This window comes from Leptomonas pyrrhocoris (assembly GCF_001293395.1).
Source record: "Leptomonas pyrrhocoris isolate H10 chromosome Unknown, whole genome shotgun sequence".
Taxonomy (NCBI): Eukaryota; Euglenozoa; class Kinetoplastea; order Trypanosomatida; family Trypanosomatidae; genus Leptomonas; species Leptomonas pyrrhocoris.
Window position 1 is genome coordinate 540481 of NW_015438372.1, and position 17627 is coordinate 558107.

At 62.5% G+C, this 17627-nt stretch overlaps 3 protein-coding genes across 7 annotated transcripts; all 3 read right to left on the bottom strand.

The window, feature by feature from the left end:
* Positions 1-559: 559 nt before the first annotated feature.
* Positions 560-5098, bottom strand: ABB37_07016 (putative AAA family ATPase; the record flags this gene model as incomplete). 2 transcript variants are annotated; one of them, XM_015805500.1, is made up of 1 exon in its annotated part: positions 560-5098. In XM_015805500.1, the coding sequence occupies exon 1, from the start codon at positions 4775-4777 to the stop codon at positions 560-562; it is 4218 nt and encodes a 1405-aa protein (XP_015656113.1). In that variant the 5' UTR covers positions 4778-5098. The 2 variants fall into 2 exon arrangements, with proteins under 2 accessions (XP_015656113.1, XP_015656112.1); XM_015805499.1 differs by having other exon boundaries at positions 560-5081.
* Positions 5099-5508: 410 nt separating this feature from the next.
* ABB37_07017 (hypothetical protein) lies at positions 5509-6837 on the bottom strand (the record flags this gene model as incomplete). Of its 2 annotated transcripts, none has more annotated exons than XM_015805502.1 (1): positions 5509-6837. In XM_015805502.1, exon 1 carries the CDS (start codon positions 6766-6768, stop codon positions 5509-5511), a length of 1260 nt encoding a protein of 419 aa, XP_015656115.1. In that variant the 5' UTR covers positions 6769-6837. The 2 variants fall into 2 exon arrangements, with proteins under 2 accessions (XP_015656115.1, XP_015656114.1); XM_015805501.1 differs by having other exon boundaries at positions 5509-6829.
* Positions 6838-7360: 523 nt separating this feature from the next.
* Positions 7361-16408, bottom strand: ABB37_07018 (hypothetical protein; the record flags this gene model as incomplete). Of its 3 annotated transcripts, none has more annotated exons than XM_015805505.1 (1): positions 7361-16408. In XM_015805505.1, the coding sequence occupies exon 1, from the start codon at positions 15428-15430 to the stop codon at positions 7361-7363; it is 8070 nt and encodes a 2689-aa protein (XP_015656118.1). In that variant the 5' UTR covers positions 15431-16408. The 3 variants fall into 3 exon arrangements, with proteins under 3 accessions (XP_015656118.1, XP_015656117.1, XP_015656116.1); XM_015805504.1 differs by having other exon boundaries at positions 7361-16375; XM_015805503.1 differs by having other exon boundaries at positions 7361-16006.
* Between the last annotated feature and the right edge of the window lie 1219 nt (positions 16409-17627).

Below are 17627 nucleotides of genomic sequence, written 5' to 3' on the forward strand. Positions count from 1 at the left end.
TTGGAAGATTAAAAGATAATAGTTTCTTTCGTTGTGCTGTTAGTTAAACCGGTGCGTAGCAACAACAACCACAGCCAATAAATAATAATAAAAGAAGATGGGCGGGAGTGGGGAAGAAAACGCCGGTGTCACACTCTCGCGTCGCCTCCCTCCCCCCTCCCTCTCCTTCCCCATCCAGCGCTTCCTCTCCCTCTCCCCCCTGTGTTTAAACAAGAAGAAGCACATACAACGCAACGGCAGCCACGGCCAGCGAACCACATCGACACTGTCGAGCTCAGCGTACGTTGGGGCCGCGGAGGATGAAGTACGATGCCCCGCAGCTTGCAATACCTATACATAGCCACCTCCTCAACGAGGCTGAGCTCTGTCTCTCAAATGAAAGATGAAGGACTTCCTAATCCCACTCATTTTCCCCCGCCCCCTTTTTTGCGCCGTCCAGGCGCGCCGCAGCCACCGTAGCAGCCACTATTTCGGCAGAGTTCGCCGAGTTCCTTCTCTCAGGTACCACAAGTACTGACATCACAGTTCCCATTTGACAAGCTTTATATGAATTAATAAATCATGCAAACATCGCGCTGGTCGATGCCGAGCTCCGCTCCCGCACCAGCGCCTTTTCGATCTCCTGCTCGATCATCGCCATCGTCACCGTGCGCTCCGCCACCGGCAGCAGCGCCGCCTCACAGCACACGTTAAAGGCCACCGTGCGGATCAGCTTGGGGGAGATGCCCGACGCGCTCAGCTTCGCGTAATCGACATCGACGGCGATCGGCGCCCGCTCCGGAAACGCACGCCGCCACAGCTTCTCCCGCAGTGGCCGGCTTGGCAGCACGAATGCAATCTCTGCCTGGAACAGCATGCAGGACGAGCGGGAGTTGACGCTGTGCGTGGAGAAGAGCTGTCGGCCGCCACCGCCGTCGCGACTGGTCGTCGTCGCTATCACAATCACCGGCCGTGGGTAGCGGCGCGCGTGGTACTGGATAAGCTGCGACAGCTGCAGACTCTTCGGCGACTCGTTAAAGAGCACCTGCGCCTCGTCAAAGACGATGATGGCACCGAGGCGGCGGCCTTCCTCAAAGACGGCGTGCACGTGCATCTCCTCCCGCAGGAGCAGCTCAGCCACGTTGCACAGCCGAATCGTTGCCCCGCACTCGTACGCGATGCCCTCCGCCGCGAGCGACTTGCCGGTGCCGCTGACGCCGTGGAAGAGATACAGCGCCCCACAGTTGTCGTTCGCGTCCTCGCTGAAGCCCCACTGGGTGTAGAGGGTGCTGCGAATCTTGGCTACGCTGGCGATCGTCTCCAGCTTCTTGGCGAGTGGGGCCTCCAGCACCAGCGCCGCCAGGGTGTTCTTTGGCGTCACGTAGGACTCACTCACCCCCTCCGGCCGCTCGGCCGCCAGGAAGAAGCCGCGCAGCTGCAGACGAGCGCCTTCGTCGAGGTCGGCCATCGTCAGCGTCGGCGAGGCGCTCTTCTCGCGTGCGACGGCTTGGCTAAGAGCGGCCAGCACCGCGTTACGGATGAGGCCGCCTGACAGCTCGTAATTTAGCGCCAGCTTCTCCACGGAGACGTCGTCGGCGAGCGGGAGCTGCGGCGGGAGGTGTGACTTCCAAATGCGCAGCCGCAGCTGGTGGTCCGGCGGCCGGAACTCCATCATAAGCGAGATGCGGCGGTTCATCGCCTCGTCGAAGTTCTGCGCCTTGTTCGTGGCGAGGATGATGAGCCCGTCGTAGTTCTCAAACTCTGACAGCAGCGCGGTCACAGTGGTGTTGTTCTGCCGGTCCTCGAAGAGGGACTCGCACTCGTCGAAGAAGATAATGGCCTCACTGAGCTTCGCCTCGCGGAAGAGAAACTTGAGCGCTTCGCCCTCCGCTTTGGTAGAGGAGCGAAACTGTGAGATGCTGACGAGCAAGATCTTCTTCTGCAGATGGTGCGCGACGGCGTTGGCCAGCATCGTCTTGCCGGTGCCGCTCGGGCCGAAGAAGAGCATGACGAGCCCGCCTTTGCTCATCCCCAAGCCGTCGCCGAACCCGCTTTGCTTCTTGCACTGCTCAAAGAGGCTGTAGTGCTCAATCGTGGAGAGCACGCGGTCCATGGTGGAGGTAGGGAGCACAACGTTCGCCAGCTGCACAGAAGGGAGGTACAGCTGCGACCCGGGCACCATCTCCGCCGTCTCCGCCGTAATGCCCATCACGTCATCCACAATCTTGCGATCGATGTCGACCAAGTACTCCATCAAGTCCGTGTTGAAGCGGGAGCGACTGGTGGTCTCGAAAGACAGCGACAACACCCCATTGGCGACGAGGGGGGCAGACTGGTAGAAGGCGCGCCGGGCCACCACCCGCTCCTCAAGCGTCTCGCACAGCACAAAGAGGGTGTAGCCCACCGTGATGGGCCGCTGCCCATCCTGCATCACGTAGCGGCCGTTCACCGCCACCAGCATATCGTGCGAGACGACGTTGCCCACCATAAACAGCATGATTTGCTTCTCCATCTCCGTCAGCTTCAGACGCCCGGCGAGCTGCTCGATGCGGGGGGTGAAAGTGTTGGCGGCGAGTGTGGCCTGCAGTCGCGACTCGTGCACCGCAGCCGCAACGCGCACCTTACCTTTCAGCTCACGCAGCGACGCCTCGACTTTGTTCTTTGGGGAGAAGCTGTCGTCCTCGTCCTTCATGTCGCCCTCCGCGTAGCGGATGCGGATGATGTTCGCCAGGATGCGGAAAGCCGCGTCCATGTACTCGATATCGGAGTCGTAGGGTTTGCCGCGCAGGGAGGGGTCCGTCTGCGCGGTCAGCGGCGACGATGACGGCGGCGAGTTGGGGTCCGCGGTGCCATGTCGGCAGCGTTGCGCCAGGGGATTGATGTCGGCCAGTGCCAGCCGCGGCTTGCGTGCCGTGTCCAGCGTTGATGCAGCCGGTGTGAGCGGGGCACCTGCCGTGGCAGTCGGTGCCGCCCCCACCGATCCCTGCTCCCCGTCTTGCGTCTCCTCCGCTACCTCCGCCGTCTTTGCGGTCATCGATGTCGCCACCGCCACCGCGGTGGTCTTCTTCTTGCTTTCGGCTGCTGCTGCGGCGCTGCTGTGCAGATGCTGCGCCACCGCCTCTTGAATCTGTTTCGGATCTCCCGCGGCGAGGATCTTCGGGTCGATGTGGTCCAGCACGTCCTCCAGCGCGTCCTCGGCCGTCGTCAGCGTGCTGTCCGCCGTCGAGGCGGTCTCGTCGTAGTCGACGTCGTCATCGTCCTGCTCCGCCCTCTCTTCTGCTGCCTCGCCGCGCCGCCGCGGGAGAGGTGAGCGAGATCTCCGCCGCGTGGCGAAGCCTCTGGCACCTCCACTACCGCTATTATTCCGGCCGCTACAGTTCTTGAAGGAGGTCGCCAGCGGGGGGCGGCCGCTCTTCTCGCCACTGGTCTGGATGGCACCCCGCCCCGGTGACACCGACCTCGTCGGCTTCATCTGCCGCTCTTCGTTCAGCACCTCCGAGAGCGCCGTGCGCTCCAACTTGATCAGCTGCTCCTCTGACAGCTGGTCGCCACTGAGAGCCGCGATGGTTTCCAGCGGCAGGCCGTACCTGCATTCCGTAAAGGACGAACGCATCTTGATGTCCGAGAAGGCGAGTCCCTGCTTCCACAGAACGCCGCTGTCGGACAGAATGGATAGCAGCTCCTGCGGGGTGAGGTCGTTGTGGTACGCGATGTTGACCGGCCGCAGCGGCTCTGCGATGGCGCCGGGGGTGTAGCGGCCGCACTGGCAGACGAGCATGTACTCGAGGGTTCTGGCCGCCTTCGCGGAGAGGTGCAGGCGGGTGCTGAGACGCACCACTCGGGGTTCCAGTGACATCTTGCGTAGCTGCGCTTCGGTGCAGCGGCGCACAAGCTGCACGGTCGCCTCGACGCACGGCACACACTGTCGGCGGAAGTCCAGGTTCGCCACTTCGATACTCCTGAGCAAGGAGGCGCCGAGCATCATTCCCGCGAGGAGGTAGGCGTAGTGCTCCATGTAGATCAACACATCCTTGGCGGCCAAATAGGCCGAGTCGGAGTCGAAGCCCGGGAGGTGCTCGGCACCGTACGCGGCAAGACGCTGCTGCATGATTTGGGGAGAAAGCGAGTCAGCCACCGTGTCCGCTGGTGCGCCGCTGCCGTTCGCTGCTTCGCCGACACCTTCCCCTTCCTTTTCTAACGGACGTGGATGTTTCTGCCGGTCGTGGGTAGAGCTGGGGCTGGAGGGGCCGCGGTCGCGCTTCCGACCGGCCGCACGCTCCGGCGCATCCTCCTCCTCCTCCTCCAACGGGAGCAGTTGTATTTCCTCAAAGTACGCCGCCACGCGGTGCGGCACAGCCACAAACAGCAGCGCCCGCACCTGCGTCTCGCGATCCACTGCCGGCGGCGGGGCTGGGTGGTGCCCTGCGGTTCGTGTGGTCGTGGCCGCACCGTTATGCAGCGGTGAGGACGTCGGCGCGGTGCTCGGCGCGGTGCTCGGTGCTGCACCCGGCACGCTGCAGACCACAAACTCCACGTAGGCGCGGAGCAGCTCCGTGTAGGTGTGTGGTGGGGAAACGAAGCGCCCTGTTTCATAGAAGGTCCGCATGTTGTGTACACGGCTGTCCACCTCGGTGCTGGCAAGGCGTGCAGCGATGGCAGGCGCGTCGCCGCAGTTCTGCGGTGTGTGGTTGCCGCCGCTGCTGTTGCCGTTGTGCCGGTGGTTGGACGCGGTCGCTTTCTGAATGTGGGAGGGTCGCGCCACGCTCTTCTCCACGGCGGCCTTCCTTTTCGGTGGCATCCGATCTGAATTAAAAAAAAAATGGATAAATAGATAAAGCTATCTTTAACGACTTACCTTAGGTGCGCTCTACGGTCGCAGGTTTCTTTCGTGGCGATCCAAAGGAGGGCACACGCCAGCACTCTCGCTCTCTCGCTCTCTCGCTCTTTCGCGATGCGTAAGGAGTGGCGGCAGTTTCCTCTCTGTGTGTGTGGTACGGACGCCCTTTATATATATACGGATAGTACGTGGTGTTGCGCTTCTTCTTTCCCTCGCACAGGACGACGCACGCACAGTGAGGTGGGTGTGTGGCGCTTAGAAAGACTGAATCACCCCCAGCCCTCCAAAGACAACGACATGAATAGAAGAGGTGGGGAGAGGGGGAAAAAGGGGACAAGTACGTAGCGATCCGTGTGCATAGCGGTGGAGGCGCCAATAGGCGAAACACCTGCTATATGTCGTATCAACGTCATTGCCGGCAGTAACGCACCATGTTGCGCTGCCGTCCACTTGCTGTCCGGCGAAGCAGACGGCATGCTGCACACAAATCGATGAAGTCAACGAGGGAAAAAAATATTCTGATCCTTGTGCGCGTGTACTCAGCATATGTCGCAGACGCCGGATATATCTAATATCCTACACCCACCACAACTCATCAACAAACACACACACACACACACACGTCCGTTTCTCAAAGCATTTTGAATTGTTTACGAGCGATTGCTGTGAAGATGACAAGACAGAACGCTGCGTTAATAGGGGCACTCCTCCGTCACGTGACCAGCCATCCCACACCGCACACAGCCTTTGGCCGGAAGGACAAGGTCTTCAAAGTGGTCCGTGCCGCTCGGCTCCTGCGTGATGTGCGACGCGTCTTCCATCACTTCGCGTTGGTGCTGCTGCTGCTGCTGTTGTTGACGCATAAATTTCTCCGCCTTTACACGCAGCGAGCACGCGTCGCCCGCCGCTTGAGCCTCCGCCGCCACCCGCGCCGCGGCCGCCCCAACAAACTGCGAGGTGGACAGCGGGGCTGAGGGCCGGGTATACGGCGGCATCAGCGGTACCACACCAAACGCGCGCAGTAGCTGCAGAAACGACGTCTGCTCGTCGAAGTTCATCTCCGACCAGCGAATCGGCAACGACGGGTACGCGGCTGCTTCTGCCGCCCGCGCCTTCGCACATCGGCGCAGATACACGAGCAGCATGCCCATAAATCCACTCTGAAGCAGCAGAAACGGACTGGCGTTGATGTCGTCTGACGTGGCGTGCGTCTCCGCAACCTCCGCTGTGCAGCCCAGCGCAGCGGCGGCGGCAGCGAGCTGTTGACGCCGTGTGCGCTCCTGCGCTTCCGCCGCTGCGGTGAGCCGAGGCGGGAACTCAAAACTCCACAGCTGTCCCACCGCGTCATACGCGATGCTCCTCGGTCGTGGCAGCGCCGGCGGAAAGCAGCAGCGTGCATCATCTTCGTCGCTGCTGCTGCTCTGGGCAGCAGTAGGATCAGCTCTCCCCACGGCGGAGGGGAATCCTGCCTGTGTCGGGTGTTGCTCCTGCTGCTGCAAAAAGCGCAAGAGCAGCGGCTCCACTACTGTTGTGTAGTGGTCCAAGAGGGCCTGCGCCGACAGCGTCGGAGCACCCTCTGTCCCGTTCCGCCGGAGAGCAACGTCGCCCACCGTCATGGCGCCGTCGAAGGGGCAGTGAAAAAAGGCATAGAAGGTGAGACAGTAGGTGACGGCGACGTCCATCGTTGTCTCGTAGCGCCGACCGCGAATGGAGAGCTGTACGCGGTGCTGTGCGGCGACGGCAGGTGGAAGCGGTAGAAACTGCATCGGTGTTCGTGCGTGGTGAGGACCGAAGCGGCTACCGCTGCTTTCACGACCGGCCCCCTCTTCCTCTTCCCCTTTCTTTTGCTTGTAGTCGCATTGGCGTAGCTGCTCGATGATGTCCTCAACCCCACGTGGCACCCCAGCGTCCGTCGCCGCCATTGCTGCTGCTGTCGCTGCTGCTGAGGACATGGCAACGAACCCTCTGTGCTCCTCTTTCACGGCGTGCAAGAGGGAGAAATGGGAAATCGACTACGGTGCTCATCAATTCAAGAAGTATATAATAATAATAACAAATGAAGATAGTGGTTGAAAAGGAAAGAGGAAGAAGCAAGAGAGAGTAGAACACAACGTTGAATCGGGAAGAGATAATCGCTTTGGCCGCTGCCTTGTTGAGGCGGCAGAATTCGGGTCAACACACACGACATCCGTGGAAGACGTGAAAGGGTCGCCAACGGCAGTTGGCACCGTAAGGGAGCAAATAACCACTGAAAGAAGGAGATCTCACACGACACGGGCTCGAAAGAAAAGCAAGCCAACAAACGCCTCCCTTCCATCGATGGTGGCTTCTACGCGTGTCGTCACCATACGTACCGCCTTTATTAGTCTTCCTTTTTCTCTTCTTTGAAGCATTCACGAAGCTGGAGAAGTCAACGCAGACAGCCCGCTTTGCCCCTCTTAGGAACCCCGCTACATTCTCCCTTCGGTGCCTTACACGTTCGCTTAGCGGTGCGCGGCGAACGCCGTACAGCGGGCCTTATCACACGTTAGCTCTCTTCAACTGTCATTGCCCCCCTCCTTTTCCCCGTGGTGGGTGGGACTGCGGAGTCTCCGCCGACACGCGGGCTCGCTTCGTGAGCTCTTCCATCAACGGGGTCTGCACGTGGAAGCACACACAGGCCGACGCCGCAGCCGGCTCCGCAGGGGTCGCCACAGTTTCCACCGATTCCGTGAGGCTTTCCAGCGCCACGGAGGTTTGGGCAGGCTGGTGCAGGCACCGGTCATGCTCCTCCGCATGACGCAGCATGCAATAGAGCGCAAGAGGGTCCTCCTCATCGGCGATCAGCTGCTCCACCACGGCGTCGGGAGCGCTGTCAGCCGTGGTCACGTCATGCGCGCTGCCGGAACGCGAGCTGGGACAGACCGCCATCACCGCCTCGGCCACCGCCTCGAGCGAGTCGCGGCTGCCGAAGCACACACACAAGTCCTGTGCACGTGTGAGCGCCACGTTCAGGCGGTGCCCGTCAGCGAGGAAGCCGAGGCCGAAGCGGCCGACGCGACGGTTATCGACGCGCTCTTCAAAGGTCGGCCCTTCGAATCCGCTAAAGGGTCGGCCGCTTCCATTTCGTTCTCCTTCTCCCGCTGCCGCAATGGTGCAGGAGGTGGCGTGAGTGCGCTGGGCGAGCAGCTGCCATCGTTGCACGGTCCGCACGCAGCTCAGCAGAATGATGCGCTTCTCCTTCCCCTGGAAGCTGTCCACCGTGGATACCTGCAGCCCACTCTGCCGCTCCTCACGCGTCAGCAAGGAAAGGATAAGGACCTTCTGTGCATTGTAGAAGGTGATGATGCCGAGCTGCGGCGCCATGTCCCACACCGTCAGCCGCAGAAAGGTGCGCAGCTGCCGCATGTACTGGACCACAGCCGCCGCCTCTTTCCTGTTAAACAAGGATCGACCACGACGACGCTCCACCACTGCAGCTGGAACATCAGCAAAGACGAAACGCGGACTCTGGCCGAGGCGCTGCGCGATGGCCAAGTTGGCCGGATCGTGCGCTGTAGCCGCTGCAGACGCCACGTCGTCGCTCAGCAAGCCGGTGCCCTCGTTGTCGCTGCCGCGAGCACGCAGGTGTACGCTGCTGTGCGTCTCCAGCTTCGAGTCGTAGAAGTACGCGTTTGGGAAGGCGCAGATGTCGGGGTGCATGCGGTACTGCGTGCGCAGCAGGAAGGACTTGTGCCCGCAGGCCAGCATGCGCACCAGCAGACTGCGACGCAGGCCGCACCGACTCGCGTCCCTGGAGAGGATGGTGGGCTGCAGCTGCTTCGAGTCGCCGACCAACACGCACTTGCTCCGTGCGAGGACGAGGGCCTGCAGCACCGCCGGCTCCGTGCCTTGCGAGGCCTCATCCACGATCACAACATCAAAGGTCAGCCCTTGCACCTGTCGAGGGATGTGGTGCAGCGAGCCCAACGTCGAGAAGATGATGGACGCTGACTCAATGGTGCTGGCACGGATGGCGTTGCGCTCACTCATCCGTTTCGTCGACGCCGCCTCCGCCCGACCTCCGCGGCCACTCACCGCACGCGTCATGCACTGCTCCACTACATCGTCAAGGAACACCGGCTGGGCAAGCCGCAAGACCGCAGCGTCGACGCGGTCCTTCACGCCGACGCGCAAAATACCGCCCGACAGGACGTCGTAGGAAGGGCGCGGCTCCCCGTCCGCTGCTGGCGACGACGACGAGGCGGAGGTGGAGGGGGACGGGGCGCAAGAACCAACCGCGCCGCCGTATGCGTTCGTCGACTTGACGAGCTGCTCCCGCAGGTGCACGACGCGCAGCAGAGCCTCGTCCACGGCGCAGTTGGACGGGGCGCAGACCAGCACCCGTGCAGTGGGCCCGCTGCGTCGATTCAGGTGGTGCAGCAGGTTCAGCGTCAAGGAGGCGATGGTCTGCGTCTTGCCGGTGCCGGGCGGCCCTTCAATCAGCAGCACCTCCGGCGCTCGCGGAGCCGACCCACCGAGGCAGCGCTGCGCGTCCCCCCCATCCCAGTCATCGCAGGTGGCGTAGAGCACGGCGATGATGGCGCGCAGTTGCCAGTCGTTCAGCTGCCGCCGTAGCAGCAGGCGGGCACAGAGTTGGGCGAGCAGCGGCCGCTGCGCCGGGCCGGTTGCCGTCAGCAAACCGGTGATCCACTCGTAGAAAACCGCGTTGAGGGGGGCGGCGTAGCACGGGTCGTACAGGGTGGCGGCAAAGCGCGTGTGGTCAATGGAGTGCAGCGCCGCCAGCTCCATCTGAAAGGAGTTCAGCGACGTCAGCTTCTTCACGTAAAAGGCGTTCTGCGGGTTGCTGTAGGCCGCGTGCCAGGCGTGCAGAAAGCGAAGCGGAGGAACGGAGGACGGCAAATCGCGCGCCTCCACCGGCTGGTACGCGCAGAGCTGCGCCGTCCGCTCGCCAGGCAGGAGGGACTGCACGTAGCAGACCTGCGGAAGGCAGCCCAGCATCCGCCAGCTGTCTGGCAGCTGCGACAGCGCCTCCTGCACCCGTGCCGCCTGCTCCCACTCGGAAAGCGACGCGAGGATGACGCCCAGCCGCCGCTCCACCCACGCCGCACCAAGTGCGTGCAGAGGGAGAAGCACCACCACGACGTCGCCCTCCGCAAGACCCGCGGAGAGGCCTTGCTCGGCGACCGAGCGCACCGCCGGGTCAACGGGTGGCGGTGGTGGTGGCGGCCATGGTGACGATGCGCTGTTCTGCTCCTCCGAGTATCGCGGGGCCCATTGCTGATGTACCGCCCGGTTGGCAGAGGCGCGAATTGAAAAACAGAAGCGGAGGGAGTCGCCGCTGTTGTCGGGCGCGCTCTTCGACCGCGACGCCCCGCTGTGGTGCACGGCGAAACAGGTGAGGGGAATGCTCGGGTGTAGTGGGAGCAGCTGCGTCCATGAGAGGGGTCCTGCCCCGGCAGCAGGTGTGGCTGCGTCGAATGGCGGTGGTGGTGCAACGGCGTTGTACCCGTTGTGCCTGCCACCGCCCTTCTTCCTCTTCCTGTTGTTGCAGTAGTAGTAGTTGTAGCTGTTGCAGTGGGGAGCACCATTGCGATTCTCGCCGTGCGGTGGCGTCTTGCCTGCCTGCTCGATGAAATCCTCGTAGTTCCGCACCACGTCGCACCGCAGCTCCAACGCGATGTGCGGGGCAAACCGAGCCGCGTATGCGCTCGCTGCATCACCGAATGGCATGGCGACGGAGGTGTTGCTGGCAGACACGCCGCCCAGCACCGCCGTGGCCGAGACGAACACCTCCGGCAGCACCGGCACCGTCGGCGCCATGCACTGCGAGTCCGACCCGATAATGTCGTTGAGGAGAGGGGGTTGCAGGCGCAGCAGGTTCGTGCTCGCCGCCACACGGCAGAGGCGGTCTTGCAGCGCTCGCAGCTGCGCGGCGTGGTGGACGCGGTGGGTGTTGCGAGCGTTGATCGCCTGCAGTCGTTGCTGAAGGCGGGTCGGCGGCGGTGCGGCAGGGACCGTTGCCTGCCTACCACCAGTCGAGGCGGTCGCCTCAGTTGTTCTCGGTGCCTTGAGAGGAGCCGGAGGAGGAGTCGGAGGGGAAGCACGCAGGAGACGGCCCAGCATGGCCCTGTCCGTTGCCACCACTTCTTCCATGTCGCTGTCTACCTCAAACTCGACCACGTCCGCATCATCGTCGTCGACGATCACCACCTCTAGCGCCTCGGCGGGCTGCTGCATGCTCCGTTGCGCATTCGTGCCGTGCTCGCGTTGATCTGTGGGGCTGCGTCCCTCCGTTGATGGAGGAGCAGGCGACGCTGGGGAGCGCTCCCGCTTCACACCGATGCACTGCTGCTGCTGTGTCGGTGGCGGCAACTGCAGTGGCCGGTCTGGAAACAAACGTTGTTGTCGAAGCTGGCGGGACGACGACGACGGCGCCGCCGCCATCACCACGTCTCCCTTGCCCCCCGCCTTCCCCGATGTGCCCGCCATTCGGTTCAAACAAGTAGGATCGCTCTCCGGCAGGTTCGTGCGGCTCGCCAAGGAGGACGCCGTCGCACTCGATCGCCGCTCCTCGTCCATCTCCTTCACGCGCTTCCGCTCATTCGACTGCCGCAGCCGCCCCGCCCATTCCGCCAGCCGCGCCGCGTTCTCCTCGTCGCGCTCCAGCGTTTCCTCTTCGATTTCAAACTGCCGGAAGCGCCGCTCCTGCTCCGCCAGGCACGCCGTCACGCTCTGCCGCGCTGCCGCCGTCCACTCCTGCAGCCACGGCGCGGCGTTGGCCGACAGACTCTGCTGCACCTCCGGCTGGCGAGAGCACAGCCGCACGAGCAGGGGCTGCGTAAGGCGGTGAAAGGCGGTGTCACGCCCCACACGCGCCGGAGGGAGGGCGTCGCTGATGTGCAGCAGCAGGCGGTCGAGCGAGGTCCGCGGGTACGTCTCGGCCTTGCGCAGAACGCTGAGGAAGAGGTGCTGGACCACGGCGTAGAGACGGGCGCCTTCATCTTTCTCTCGCGCCTCCTGTCGCGCGTACTCCGGCGATTTGCCCGCGTCGTGCGCACTCGACTCCTCCGCGTTGCCCTCTACGCGGCCACCCTTCTCGCTGCTGAAGGAGGGATGAGGATGCGTCGGCGGTCCGCCTGCCGCCGCTCCTGCACGCAGCATCGGCGTTGTCGGCAGCGCGAGCACCACCGCCTCCGCGAGTACGCGGCGCTGCTCCGCGTTCAACGCGACGACGTCGGCGAGCAGCGCGCACATCCACCACCCGCACCGCACCATCCCGTCGTCCAGCTGTGACCAGTGGCACTCGGCGAGCAGCGTCAGCCAATGCCAACCCTGCGCCCGTGCGGTGTTCGCCACCGATGGGCTCGACACGTCCCACGGAAGCGCCGTCGCGAGGGCCGGCTGGACGAGCACGACGTGGCGCCAGACCCACTCCGCCGCCTCGGTGGACAAGGAGCGGTCGACGGCATTCGTGACCCCCACGCAGAACACCGCCGCGAGTTGCTCGCCCAGCCGGCGAAGGCCACCGTCGGCATCCGCGGCGGCGGCGAAGGGCACCACCGAGATAAACCGCAGCAGCGCCTTCGCTTCCGTCAGCGCCCGAGACGCGGCGGCCACGGCGGCTTCGCGGATCACCGCCGGGGCGACTGCCGCCGCCATGTCGCCCCACGGCAGGCCCAACCACGTCTTCTCGAGCATGTCCTGCTGGTCCCGCAGCGTCTCACTCATGGTGCGCAGGCAGCGTTGGACGACCCACTGAAAGGGCGGGGGTGCGGCCGACATCGCCTCCCCAGGAGACAGAAGCAGCCACTGCGCACAGGGCGCGGCGTCGTCTTCCACGAGTTCTGTGAGAACCGCGCAGAGCTGTGCCAGCACCTGCGGAAGCGGGAGCCGCGTGGCGGCGGCGCTGCCGGCCCCGACAAGTGAGGTTTTGCACACCTGCGTGACGAGGGTGGGCAGCGTTAGCCACACCCGTTGCAGGCACACAGCCGGGACCTCCGTGAAAGGGGAAGGGCTGCTGCGGATGCTGCTGTGCCCGTTGTTGGCGCCCGTGCCGGCACCGTCGCTGTTGCTGTCGGAGGAAGGCGGGGTCTGACGGCACGGCTCCCGCACCGCCGCCGCCGCCGCGAAGGCGCGCACGTCCACCTTGAACAAAAGACGGTGCAGCCGCAGTGCGTGCAGCGTGCGGGTGTGCACGACGCCGCCGATGGCCAGCGTGAGCAGCTGCGACTCGTGCGCGGCAACCGTGTCGTGGAAGTAACGTGTCGCCAGCAGCGAGGGCAGCGCCGCGACCGCCGAGTCAAGGAGGAGGTACAGCCCGTAGACGGCCTTGTCAAGGACCGCGACGGACTCCGCGGCGACCCGCGCCGCCGCGACGTCGTGCGACGCGTTCAGCGGCTTCCCCTTGGCCGTCGCCATGGCACTTGCCCACTGCAGCTGCTGCGCGGCATTCTTCAGCAGCGGTTGCAGCAGCCACCCCGCCGTCTTCGCCGGCACCCACGCGGAGTTCACCACCCCATCGAGTGCGGGCCCTGCGGCCGTCTGCGGTGCACGGGATCCATCGTTGCTGATCTCCCTTCGGTCGCCGGGCAAAGGGGCCGCCACCCGCGCCGTCGGCGGCTCAAGCGCCGCCGCAAACTTCCACAGCCACTCCAACCGCGTCCGACGCCACGCCTCCTCCTCCCGGCTGCTGGCGAGGCCGCTCGCGTTGTCCAGCAGGCAGTGCACCAGCACCTTCACCAGCGTCTTTTTGATAGTCAGGGCAGCGACAGACACGGCTCTAGGCATGGCCGGGTTGGCGGTGAAGAGGTCATTAAGAGGACGAAGGAGGTGTGACATGGCTGTCTCGGCCGCCTGCTTCGGGTCTAGCTTTGCGAGGCCGCCGGTTGAGAGGGGGCGGGCACGACGCCGGCTTTCCAACGCCTCCATCACCCCACGCCAGAGGGACTCGTGCAGCGCCTGCACGCCGTGAAGGACGAGACTGCCGCCGAGCAGCACGACCGTCGCCCGACAGCGGCGCAGCAACGCAGCGAGCGACGACGAAGACGCCGTTTTCGCCTCCGAGGCTGCTGCTGCTGCTGCTGCTGTTTCTGTAGTTGCCGTTGCGGAGATCATCTGCTCGGGCGCGGTGCCCCACGCCTCCATCGCGGCAGCAAATCGCGCCTCCCACGCGGTGAGGAGTGTGAGAAGGTGGAAGACGCCCTCCATGATTGTCTGCACACGATCCTGCGCGACGACCATTACCCCCTCCTCCTCGGCAGGGCCGTCCTGCGGCACCGCATGTGGCGCCGTGAAAGGGATGACTCCGGGTAGGACGCCGACGTGCTTGAGCGTGCAAAGCAGCTGCAGAGCAAAGACAAGGAGCGAGGAAAGTTCCGTCTCCGCCGCGGAAGCTGCTGCAGGTGTGCGGGCGGCGCCGGCGGCTGCGGGGGAGGCGCACAGGAGGCTTAGAAGCGTGTCGCGCGCCCACCGCCGCACCGGACGCACACCGTGAAAGAGCAGCAGCACGAGGCAGCCGCGGTACGACGCCGGAAGGGAGGGAAATCGACTCGTCGGAAGGACGACTGAGGAAGGCGACCCGTCCGTGGAGTGGTGCGTCCCCGGCGGACCCGCATTCGCAGCGCGCACCAACAACATAGACGATGACGAGATGCAGGCCGGCGCCAACGCGTGGTGATAGGCGTGTGTGAGGAGACCCACTGAGGGAAGTCGCGGCGCCGCACCGGCCGCGTGCGAGACACCCGAGGCGAGCCATTTGCTGTGGCGCAGCAGCAGTGCTGCCATCGCACCGACGTCGGACAACGACGTCTTGTCTGCACCCACGATGGGGACCGGTGTCGTCATCGTGAGTGTTGCGCTGTCTGCCTTTGCGTCTAACAGCGCCGCCGCCGCTGCTGGTGGTGGTACGGAAAAGGAAGACGCCCATGTGGCCGGCTGCTGCTGCTGCTGCGGCGGCGGCGGCGAACTGGGTGAGGGAGGTGCGGTGGCCGGTACAATACTCACGAGCAGCGCGTTCAGCATCGCAACCGGGCTTACGGACCCTGTCGCTTCCATCGTGGCGTCGTCGTCACTACACGGCGCGCCAGCAGACCGTGACGCCCCCGCCTCCTCCTCTTCCTTCGCTGCCATAGTGAACGTGGTACTATCGTTTGAGTTTGCAACCCGATCTGCAGGAGGAGGTGTGGGCAGGAGGTCCAACCACTGCTGTGCGTAGTCGAGCAGGGCCGCCGCCCCGGCCGCTGCTGCGGTGCCTCCTTCGACGGTAGAGACGGCGTCGGACTCCGTCGCCGCTTCAGCGGATCCGTTTACGGGTGCTGGGGACGTTGCGGCTGCGTGGTGGTGGTGCACGAGCTGCGGCCAATGAAGTGCGAACTTACCGCTACGCACCCGCCACTGCGTCGGTTCCATTACCGCGAAGAGGGAGGAAGAGAAGTGAGAAAAAACACGCACAAGCAAACACAGACAGAGATTTGTGTGGAAGGCGCTCTGGTACTGCCCCGCCCGCACCGCCCAGGCGTAAACAAGACAAGAATAATTGTTTATGCTTGTAGGATGAGATGGAGAAGGGGGAGAGATAAAAGTTAGTAGAAAGAAACGAGGTAGAAGAATGGCGTTTTGGTTTTTCCTCTCCATTAACTTCTATGTTCAGCACAGGGATAAACCACGACCCTCACGATCACTCGGGGTCATTTACAACAACATTAGTTTTCGAAAGACAGCAACATATCATATTGATTGATTTATTAGTATCTTTTTCACGTGGAACGGGAACCAAGACTAACGCAGTGGCAGACTTCAAAACAAGATTAGTCCGCCCTCAAAGCGGGGCGGAGTGGGCCTGGGTGGGCGGGAAAACGAACAGAAGAGAGAACAAGGCGGAAGTCGAAGACTGTCCGTGGAAAAGGAGAAGAAAGTAGAAAGGAGTCCCCGAAGATGATATTCACGTAGATTCCATTCAAACCATACTTCACATTCAATCATTCCTTTCGCAAGCTCCCAGAAAACAAAGAGTAAAAGGGAAGAAAGAAGAGAGAGAGTTCTGGCCGTTTTGATTTACGGCGATTAGACGGGGCGGTTTGTGATACGTATTGTTCTTTCCCTTCCCTCGTTTCGCCCCCATTCAACTTTGATGGGAGCCTGCGGGTGTGCTGGTGTGCGCGTGTGTGTGTGTGTGTGCAAACGATTGTGTGTGTGTACTCGTGGTACATCTTCGGAGAAAGGGAGCGAGAGCGAGATGGGGGTGGGTAGTGTGCACGCGTGTCATGTGTTTTTCTTTTTGAATTGTAAGCTGATGTAATGCGAAGGGGAAACAAAGGCAGGAAAAAAAATACCCTCCGTACGCGCACAGTCAGGTGAGCTGCTGCTGCTCACGAACAATCCCTTCCGAATGCTTGCTTTGGCGGTCACAGAAGTCATCAGTTCATTCGAGAGAGACGTTGTGCACCACTGCCTTCTGCCGTAGCCAAACTAAATATACTTAACAGCAACAACAAAAAATCCTTACATGTCCTCCTTTATGCATCAGCGCTCATGGCGGGATCGTTATGAGAAAAGTCAGATAGAGTCAAATATGTGTACCGACGGATTCGTTGACTTCATCTGTTCTCTCTCTTCATATAGCAAGAGGCAGGAGAAGAAAAAAGGCAAGGGGGGGGGGGAGGGAGAAAGGGCCTGCCACCATGCACGTTCTTTCGAACGGACATGAACGTTCGCACTGGAAAAGCCCTCCATTCTTCTATTTTGAGGTTCTTGTCCTTCGTTGTGCTCACGCGAAGACCCGTACGCCGGCATGGGGCATCTCAACGCATGCCCGTGCTAGACGCCGAAGCCCACGCACATGTACCCACAGTGTTGCTCTCTCTATATTTATAACCTGGTGAACGTATCCTTTTCTACTACAGAGGAAACGCGATCATCCGCGGGTGAATCATTAAAAAGAAGAAGACGGAGAGATGAAGAGGAATTCGTATGCTCCAGGTGACAGACGCCGATAAAAGGAAGAAAAAAAAATGGGCGACTCTCACGGACGTGGCAGAGCGGAAGAGATCCGCCGCCGCCAACGTCCCGCGCACAGGTGGACGCGAGGTACAAATGCACGCTACAAGACGGAGCGGCGCCACCGCAAACTCGCAAAACCGCGCAGACGCCGTCGTGTATCGCGAAGGGACGGGTAGAGGCTAGAAGGAAAAACAAAATCATTAAATAAAATCAACAGAAACCATAACATGAAAAATGATCGCTGAGGCAACACAGCGGAGGGGGGGGGGGGGGGGTAGGGGGCGGTGGAGAGAGAAACCGCCGAAAGCGACGAAAGGGAGGATGTTTGCCGACCCTCACGAAATGCGGCAGTGCGCCGCTGTCCGGTGCGACGACGACAAACCGAAATAAATAGAAAAGACAAAAACAAACAAAAAAACGTCAACAAAAAAGAAAGCGGAGGTGAAAGCGAAGTCTCTTGAAGCCCGTCGTGGGCGCGTTCCGGTGCTCTCGCTCGCTGTTCGCTGTTAGTTGCGTGACGGCTGCGCTTACGCCACGGCGGAGGACGGGATGGAAAAGATGGAGTCTAAGTAAGGGCTGGGAGAGGCAGCTACACGAGGGCCGGAGTGCGGGTGTCACGCCACTGTGAGGGACGGTGCCCACGCCTCCTGTTCGTGGCTTCGCCGCGCAGAGCTCACCAACCGGGTCCGTTCTCCGCTCGTTCCGTGCGGCTTGTGAAGCCACATGCCCGAGGAGTGCGTCAGTTAGCACGCCCTAGCCCCCACACACACACACGCACAATACTCGTGGTCGTACACTACCACGAGCCCTTCACACCAGCGCCGGCTCAGAG